At 41.3% G+C, this 8,679-nt stretch overlaps 2 protein-coding genes across 3 annotated transcripts in view; one reads left to right on the top strand and one right to left on the bottom strand.

The window, feature by feature from the left end:
* The first annotated feature begins 1,128 nt into the window (after window positions 1-1,128).
* Window positions 1,129-2,690, top strand: timm13 (translocase of inner mitochondrial membrane 13 homolog (yeast)). Its single transcript, XM_037674640.1, has 3 exons — window positions 1,129-1,361; window positions 1,622-1,690; window positions 1,905-2,690. The coding sequence occupies exons 1-3, from the start codon at window positions 1,242-1,244 to the stop codon at window positions 2,001-2,003; spliced, it is 288 nt and encodes a 95-aa protein (XP_037530568.1). The 5' UTR covers window positions 1,129-1,241; the 3' UTR covers window positions 2,004-2,690.
* Window positions 2,691-3,941: 1,251 nt separating this feature from the next.
* The window catches only part of tmprss9 (transmembrane serine protease 9), an 11,731-nt gene continuing 6,993 nt past the window's right edge, over window positions 3,942-8,679 (bottom strand). Inside the window, exons 7-16 of one of the 2 annotated variants that reach the window (XM_037674638.1) lie at window positions 8,506-8,619; window positions 8,234-8,399; window positions 7,865-8,139; window positions 7,567-7,709; window positions 6,909-7,194; window positions 6,717-6,830; window positions 6,480-6,648; window positions 6,124-6,389; window positions 5,812-5,948; window positions 3,942-4,635 (exon numbers count right to left, since the gene is read on the bottom strand). In XM_037674638.1, coding sequence (XP_037530566.1) covers window positions 4,474-4,635; window positions 5,812-5,948; window positions 6,124-6,389; window positions 6,480-6,648; window positions 6,717-6,830; window positions 6,909-7,194; window positions 7,567-7,709; window positions 7,865-8,139; window positions 8,234-8,399; window positions 8,506-8,619 — 1,832 coding nt within the window. In that variant the 3' untranslated portion in view covers window positions 3,942-4,473. Of the gene's footprint in view, window positions 4,636-5,811; window positions 5,949-6,121; window positions 6,390-6,479; window positions 6,649-6,716; window positions 6,831-6,908; window positions 7,195-7,566; window positions 7,710-7,864; window positions 8,140-8,233; window positions 8,400-8,505; window positions 8,620-8,679 lie in introns of those variants that run through there. The other variant, XM_037674639.1, reaches the window with a different exon arrangement.

Raw genomic sequence — 8,679 nt, 5'->3', positions numbered from 1 at the left:
TCTGTTTAGAAAAGTAAAAAAGTTAATGGGGTCAGTTGTTGATGTTTTAGCAGGGGTGTCAAACCCGCTTACAAAATGGGGTCAAAATTAAAACCTTTTTAAAACTAAGGGCCAGTTTCAGAATCTAGATTAACTCAAGTTAGATACCCAACATCTTTTCTTGGTCACAGGTTCCTCACAAACAGTTTGATTGGTCTCATTTGACGTTCTCTGTTGCACTTTTGACATCATAATCAAAGATAACTGAAAAAAATAAATAAAGTGATACAAGTATTTTACATTTAAAATAACATCTTAGGGGCCAGATAAGATGTCAATGAGGGCCACATTTGGCCCCCGGGCCTTGAGTTTGACACATATGCAAAGGCTTCTAATACCTGTAGTTTTATGACTTGTCATCAGAAGGTCAAAATTTAATTAGATCAAGTAATCTGTTTTGGTTTCCATATTTTTCTCCACAGAATTCAAATAAATAAACATGTCCAGGGTGTCCCCCGTCTCTCGCACAGTTATGGCTGGACATGGGCACCAGTGACCCCCGTGACCCGTAAAGGAAGAAGTGGGTAAAAGATAATGGATGGATGGATGGATGGATATAACTAAATAAAGCAGCATAATCCATAAACACAGTCCATCTGTGATGTATTTGCAACCTGGGTGTACCCTGCCTATCTCACAGTGACTGCTGAGTATGGACACCAGTGTGACCCCCCTGACCCAAAAAGGAAGAAGCGGGTAGAAGATAATAAATGGAATGCAATGGATGGATAAATAAAGCATTCCCATATGCCTCACCAATGCACGTTTGCTTACCAAGCTAAGTTTTTTTTTCTTTTACTTTTTGACTTATTTGTAGTTTGATATCCAGTTTGACTTATTTGTAGTTTCACGTCTCTTGTAAACGAGTTCCCGTGGCTCAATGGGATTAACCTGTATAAATAAAGGTTGAATGAAAAGTTTGCTACCAGTGGTTTGTTTTATTAGTAGTCAGTATTATCATAATAATAACTAACGAGCTACACGGGGTTTCACGTTGTAATTTGAACGAAAAAGCGCTTTGAAAACGATTATACTTTTAAAACGACATTTCCCATAATGCAATGTTGCTTTTACGGATTGACGTTTAGGGACATCCGCCTTAGTCAAGGGCATTGAAAACTGCGGCTTATTAAACTTAGCAGCGGCTGAGATAGCACGTGCACTTGTAATAAACGTAGTTTTTGAGCAGAAGTCCGGTAGAAATGGACGGGTTTGGTTCGGATTTCTCAGCAGGAAGTTCTGGTGGCAAAATGGACGCCGGTACCATCATGGAACAGGTTAAGGTCCAAATCGCGGTGGCTAACGCACAAGAGCTTCTACAGGTAAATCAATGGACGTAAATGCTAAGCTAACTGAGCTAACGGCTGTATCTGAGTCCGTGAGGGCGAGTTTTAGGGTTTATTTTCTCAGTTTTATTCTTTTGATGGATGACACATATTGATCTTGTTAGCAGTTTTTCTGGATTTATTTAGTTTTATGTTGCCATACTTGTTTGACGCACATTGAGCTGCGTTTAAGGTCTGTTGAATTCTGAGATGCTGACGTCATGCACCCCAATAATCACTGTGTTGTTATGTTGTAGAGAATGACAGATAAATGCTTCAAGAAGTGCATAGGTAAACCAGGGAGCTCACTGGACAACTCAGAGCAGGTATGTGAATGTTGGAGTGATATAAACTCATTGTTGATTATTTAATACTCTGAAAATGTGGTTGGAAATTGTGTTGCAAAGTTTACTGGCTTTGTAATTAACCAAACAGCAGTTGTCTTGTACAATAATAGTTTATGTTAGAGATCATTTTCATACAATATTGCACTTACTATTTGTGTCAAAACAATTAAATTCTTCACTTTTGCTTCCACAGAAATGTATTGCCATGTGTATGGACAGATATATGGACGCCTGGAACACCGTGTCCCGAACATACAACTCAAGGTTGCAGAGGGAAAGAGCTCGCATGTGACCTGTCTGTAATTTTCTTCTTCCTTTTATCGAACCGCTGCTGAGAATAAGGACCAGCACAGTGCACCGCTGGAGGCCCTGAACTGTGAAACCATGTGTGTCTAACAGCAGCAGCACATCAGATCTGTCATGAAACCTCAGACAGACAAGCAGGCGGACGAGGCCTGTGGACTCCAAGCTATAACAGTGTGTCTGTAGACATTTTTTCCTTATAACTCATCACCAATAAAGTCTGATTATTTTTATGTTGTACGTCCAGTAACTCATCTTCTGCGTGTCATTTTTAAGGTGCAGCTGATATATTGCCCCAATTTTTAAATGTGTTAAGCTAGTTAAAAACGCTTCATCTACTCCGTCATGTTTCTGACAATGAACTGAGGTTAATATGTTTGTCTGCCCCAGCTGTAACCAGATCTGTTAGTTGTACAACTGGACGTCTCAAGGGTAACTCATCTAGTTCCTGCATTTGGCATTTTCTTTTTTCCTGTGAAAATTCTGCCTATAATCTTTAAAACTTAGAAAAAAAAAACCTAATTTAGTTTAATTTTAAAAGCCTCACATCTCCATTTTATCTGCCTGCTCCTGTTGGACCATCAGGTGCTCAAATACTCTTGAATATTTGTGTGAAATGTCAGCAAACAGTCTTAATGGACTTGTTTGTCAAATCAATTTGTTTTCTGTTGTCTATTGGCACTATATAAATAAACTAATTAAATTAAATTATTTGGAGGCATTTCATCATTATTGCTACTGTTTGTAGATAATTTAAACAGCTACAATTTCATTCATGTAAACAGTAAACCACCATACAGATTTTGGCAAGGATACATTTTATTTTCTTTGGAGGGGATTTTCCTAAATCAGAACTGATTATGTTTTCACGGCTGAGATTCTGACATTTACAGCCATCCAAGCAGCCAATATCAAAGTGCAGCTGGAGAACAAACCAGTTTTGTCTTATATGGTTCCTCTGTCACTCTATCTGCTGCCCTCCACAGAGGTGGGCTTGTTTCAGCAGGGCTCTGCCTCACTGCAGCAACTGTCCCAGCTTTAAGTGTACAGGTGTCGAATGTATGGCAACCACATTTTATTTATTTTTTACAGCAGTGTTGCAAAGTTTGAGTGAGAGGAACATTTGAATGTTATATGTGACTAAATGAAAGATATTTTAATGATTAAATCAATAAATCTGGTTAGCCTGGAGCTTTTCTTGCATAACTTGTTGTGAGTAAACACAAGCTGAATTCATAAAGCTCAGTTTAATTCAAATATCACATTTTATCACAAATACTTCCCACAGAAAAGCCACTTTTCTGTTTAAATTACATATTTGTCTTGTTTTCTAGGAGCAGATTTAAAAATTATACGTATAGACAAACCAAACCCTGTTAATCCACATTAAATGCCAAGTGAATACTGATGTGCTGTTAAAAAGCTGTGACACATCTGGCTATGTGCACTATTTTTTTAATTTTTTGCAAATCCCACTATTGATGTTAGGAATGTGATCTGGTGGAAACACGGTGGTGCAGTTGGTAGAGCTGCCACCTCTCAGCATTCAAGTTGCACCGGTTCAAATCCCGTATTTCTGGGTGGAGTTTGCATGTTCTCTTCGTGCATGCGTGATTTATCTCCGGGTACTCTGGTTTCCTCCCACAGACCAAAAACATGCATGTTAGGCTGATTGGTAACTCTAAATTAACCCTAGGTGTGAGTGAGAGAGTGAATGGTTGTCTCGTTTGTCTCTGTCCTGTGATGGACTTGTGAATTGTTCAGGTTGTCCCCAGCCTCTCACACACTGACTGTTGGACATGGGCTCCAGTGACCCCCGCGACCCTAAGAGGAAGAAGCGGGTGAAGATAATGGATGAATTGTCATCTGAATTTAAAGGATGGGAGAAATTATCTTTGATCTTTAAAAATATTTAAAATACCTGGAACATTTTTGTAGCATGATGAGGTGCAATGCCTTGTAGGAGGACACTGGTCTCAAATTACAGAAATGGTGGAAGGCAAAATATAATTGTAAATGTCAGGATGCACTCAAATGAGATAATTAGTGGTTAAAATGTTCCAGCGGATTGGTAAATAATCTAAAAACCCACACAGTATACTGTATATAAAAACACACCATTACCAATATATTTTTTACCCATCAGCAAAATAAATAACTAATGAAGGCTTCCAATCACTGTTCATCATCTGTTGGTAGAGTATCAATCACCCACAGCATGTCTTCAGTACACGTTAAAGTAGAACGGCCTTCTATCAAACGATTGCACAGTATTACAGGAGCACCCATGACCACAGGTCGGTACAGTGTTAACTGAGTATATGTGTGAATTCTGCATGACTTTGGTCCAGTTAGTCAGTTACAGTACAATTTTGTGGAGATCTCTTTGATGTCAATGTGACCGCAAGCTTTTATTTTCTACAGGCAGAATAGTTTACTTTCTCAGCATTTTTTTTTCTTTAAAAGGGTAGGTGTGTAGAAATCCATTTTCTGATTGACGTCACACGAGTGTAAACCCCTGGAAAACCAGTTCGTCCACATCCGTGTCCCCAGCTGGTCACTCCGGCAATAAACCACTGACCAGAGAGGTGACGACATGTCAGAGGGCCTCCAGAATCTCCCTGGGTGATTGAAAGAAGAGCGAGAGAAAGAGAGAAGGGTATAGAAACTATTAATTCAATTCAGTTTATTTCTATAGCACCAAGTCACAACATAAGTCGTCTCAGAGCACTGTACAAAAACATTCACATACATTATAAAAGACAATTAGTAAAAGTTATGTATCTAAGGAAGCCTGCAGAATGTGTTGTATCTTTACTTTGTCACAGTCTCCCATCCTGAACAAGCACAGTGGCAACAGTGGAAAGGAAAAACTTCCTTTTAACAGGAAGAAACCTCCAGCTGAACCAGGCTCAGGACGAGCGACCATCTGCTTTGACCAGCTGGGGTCTGAGAGGACAGGAAGGAGAAACAGACAAACATAGAATGACAGGTGCAGGTGTACTTTCTATTGGAACAAAGACAAAAAAAAAAAAACATGTTAAGGATAGAGTGAGGAAATGTGGTCAACTTGTCCTCCAGGAGGCCACATAGCTAAGGGATAGGTCAGGAAACCTAAGCCAAGCCTAACTAGGATTTATCAAAAAGGAAAGACTTAAGGTGACTGTAAAAAGTAGACGTGTCAGCTTCATGGACAGAAACTGGAAGATAATTCCACAAGAGAGGAGCCTGATAACTGAAAGCTCTGCCTCCCGTTCTGCTTTTGGAAACTCTAGGAACCACCAGTAGACCTGCAGTCTGAGTGAAGTGCTCTGTTAGGACAATCTGGAACAATAAAATTGGTAATATTAGATGGATCTAGGTTGTTGAGAGCTTTGTATGATAGAAGCAACATTTTGAAATCTAGATTACTCAATAATCCTGACTGAAAAATAGCAGCTACTTCTCTACCTCGATCAGTTAATTGTTTTAGGAACACGAAAACTTAAATAATAAGCAGGAGTAGATTAATTTATACTAACAAAATAGTCCTGTTGTAGCCAAGTTTCTGTCAGACAGAATAAATCAAAATAACGATCAGTTATCAGATCATTTACTAACAGAGTTACTTCTTTAAACTTTGGTTTCAAGATCTGTCTAACACATGACCCAACTTTGCAGAACTCCCGAGAACTGATACTTGGAGTGTGTTCAGAGCGGACCACCCAAATGTTCAGCGCATATTCACAGTAATGTCTGAATATAATGTATTATAATTAAATATTATATGATATAGATATATTACGTTCACATCTTACCAGACACGTGTCCTTTCCTCCTTCCATAAATCCAGCACACATCATGTTAGGAGTCAACACGTTTCCATAGGACTGCAGACAGTCTGCCTGGTCAATAATGCTCACTGTAGCTTTCTGCAGCAGGTTAGTCAAAAAACCTGTAAGTATAATCCTTTTTAGTTTGGTGCTTTCACAAAATCCAAGTCTTACTGCAACAAATAAATGTGTATCTTTAATGACTGTGAACATGTCTGCATCAGCAGATACAGCATGTCATCTCATTATCATTCTCTTGGATATCTAAACAGAGCTTCATTGTAAGTCATCTCGCACCTCCTTCCTTCATGGACCCCCACCCTGCGATGAAGCACTCTGTGCTCCTCAGGAAGTGATGCGCAGGTGAGGGAAGACAAACGGGCTGGATGGTGTAGGACAACGGGGCTGGGACTGACAGCTCCAGAAGGGCCACATCGTGGTTCATGTTGGTGCCGTTGAAAGCTGGGTGGACGATCATTCTCTGTATAGGAATGACGAGAGCCCCCATCCCGGATCGTAGCACAGATCCAAGGCTTACAGCCCAGTTGGTGGGACTGGAGTCACTGTGGGAGTGGGTTGTGAATGAATACTGTTACAGAAGGGTTGTTCCTGTTGAGAGTGTAATCAAAGGGATGGTTTTAAGGTAAATGTACCTATTTACACAGTGTGCTGCAGTCAGTAACCACTTCTTGTGAATGAGTGTGGCGCCACAGATGTGGAGTTTCTTGTACTGGAGACTTCCAATCCAGGGCCACTCTCCCCTGCGAGCTGTTACTCCACCTATGATCCTGTGATAACCCACAGCAGGACGCACACCACAGTCTGAAAAACAAACAATCTCAGGAGCATGTCTGTTATCTCCAGTGTACACCAGGCTTTAAGTTATTTACCACAGTTTTTTTCATCGGCTTCATTGGGGCAGTCGGGAACACTGTCACACTCCGGGTTAACTTTGCTAATGCACAAACTGGAGCTACACTGGAAGTTTTCACTGCAGTTCATGGCTGAAACACACGATGGACAAATGACTAATGATTGCAATTGTGCTGTTTGTCTTGATCCACAATAAATGAGCTCATTACCTGACAGTGCTTCTACAGGAGGATCATCCATGGCCATGGTCCTGGGTGCAGGAGTGTTACCAGTTGGCCTCTTAGACACTGGAGCCACTATAGTGGGAACAGCCTTTGCCGGATCATTGGCCAAGCTGGGGTTAGTGTGCTTCAAAATCCACTTTCTGAGTCGGGTGATGTGAGCATAAACTCCTGGTTTGTTGATCTGTGCACATCCCACACCCCAGCTCACCACACCAGCCAGGAAGAACCTCCCTGGAGCTCCTTCACATACAAGAGGTCCCCCAGAGTCACCCTGCAGAAGACACATCACCACTGGTTTTCTAATCTGGAAGCAGATAAAGCTTGTGGTATTCTGGTAACATTTGACTGAAGTGCAGTTTGATGGCATTCAAGTGTTTCCTAATAAGATGTCACTCAGTTAAACAAAAGACACTTTTTGGACGAGGACGACATTACTCCAGTACTGTGCAAAAATCTTGATCCATCCCCTTTAACTTATAACTTGCTTCAAGGAAGCAGATTTTCTTGTATTGTTCGCTGCCCAAAGTGAATGCAGATGATAACATATTTGTCCATATTGCCCACAGATCGTGCACTATGCTCTTAAAAAACATAAAGTGTAATAAACTAACCTTATGTGAGCTGTTTTTTTAGGTGCACTGACCTGACATGAGTCCACCTTCCCCTGCAGGAACCCAGCACACATCATGTTTTGAGTAATAGCACCTTTGTACACAGATGACTGATTGCACACCTTGGAGTCGATGAGTTTCACCACTGCTTTCTGTAGCACAGTGGGCAGCTGGACTGAACAACAGGAGCACATGATACAAAGTATTGTCTTGTTTCTCTCTTTGGCTGTACTTCATGTTGAAATTCAGCAATACATCCAAAAAAATCTTTAAAAACAACAGTCTACTCATCTGTTGGGTGATGGAGTGCTTCCATGTGTGCAAACTCACAACTAAATGCCTGAAGAGCGCCCCATCCAGACACAACACAGTTCTGACCAGGTTCAAAGACATGAGATGAAGAGGGGATGCAGATAGGCTGGACGTAAGGGCTGAAGGAAATAGGGCTCGCCAGTTCCAGGACAGTCGTGTCAAAATCATTGGTCACGGGGTCATAGTCCGGATTCACAAATATGGACTTGATGTTGATGGCTTTGTTCTGTGAGTCTGCACCACTTACAAGTCTGGCCCCGACCAGAGCTGTCCACTCGCTGGGATCAGTAGCACTAAAACAAAAGAGACACATTTTTGCTACATTGTGTTACTGATTCTAATAAACTATTACGTAAGAACGCCCCTCCCCACAAATATTCCACCTACCCTTGAAAGCAGTGAGCTGCACTAACAAGCCAGCGCTCATTGACGATGGAGGCTCCACAGGTGTGCCGCCAGTGGTACCTCAGACTGACCTGCCAAGGCAACTCCCCTTGTCGAGCATCCACACCTCCCACTATTCGACTCCCCATGGCTGGACGTGTGCCACAGTCTGAGTTGGGGGAGATTTAAACGAAGGTCAGAGTTTGTAGAAGCTAAAATCATTGATGAAGCTAATGTTGTCAGCAATGGCTGTCTGAGATCAAATAAGAGGTTACCACAGTGAGCCTCGTCAGATGCATCGGAACAGTCAGGAACGAAGTCACACTCTGGGTTTATTTTCGTAATGCATTCTCCATTGTCACAGGTGAAAGCTTTCTCTGGACACCTGGCTGGAGAGTTCATATGAAAGAGAAAGGGAGAAGAAGGCATAAGCTTTTATATATATATAT

This window comes from Nematolebias whitei, chromosome 3, assembly GCF_014905685.2.
Source record: "Nematolebias whitei isolate Nwh7 chromosome 3, NemWhi1, whole genome shotgun sequence".
Lineage (NCBI taxonomy): Eukaryota > Metazoa > Chordata > Actinopteri > Cyprinodontiformes > Rivulidae > Nematolebias > Nematolebias whitei.
This window is presented reverse-complemented; position numbering and strand designations above follow the sequence as displayed.

Excerpts from the sequence above, each read along its gene's own strand:
- timm13 (XM_037674640.1), top strand. The coding sequence starts at position 1,242 with ATGGACGGGTTTGGTTCGGATTTCTCAGCAGGAAGTTCTGGTGGCAAA. Across the intron at positions 1,362-1,621 it reads ACGCACAAGAGCTTCTACAG|AGAATGACAGATAAATGCTT; the intron begins GTAAATCAATGG and ends GTTATGTTGTAG. Across the intron at positions 1,691-1,904 it reads CACTGGACAACTCAGAGCAG|AAATGTATTGCCATGTGTAT; the intron begins GTATGTGAATGT and ends TTGCTTCCACAG.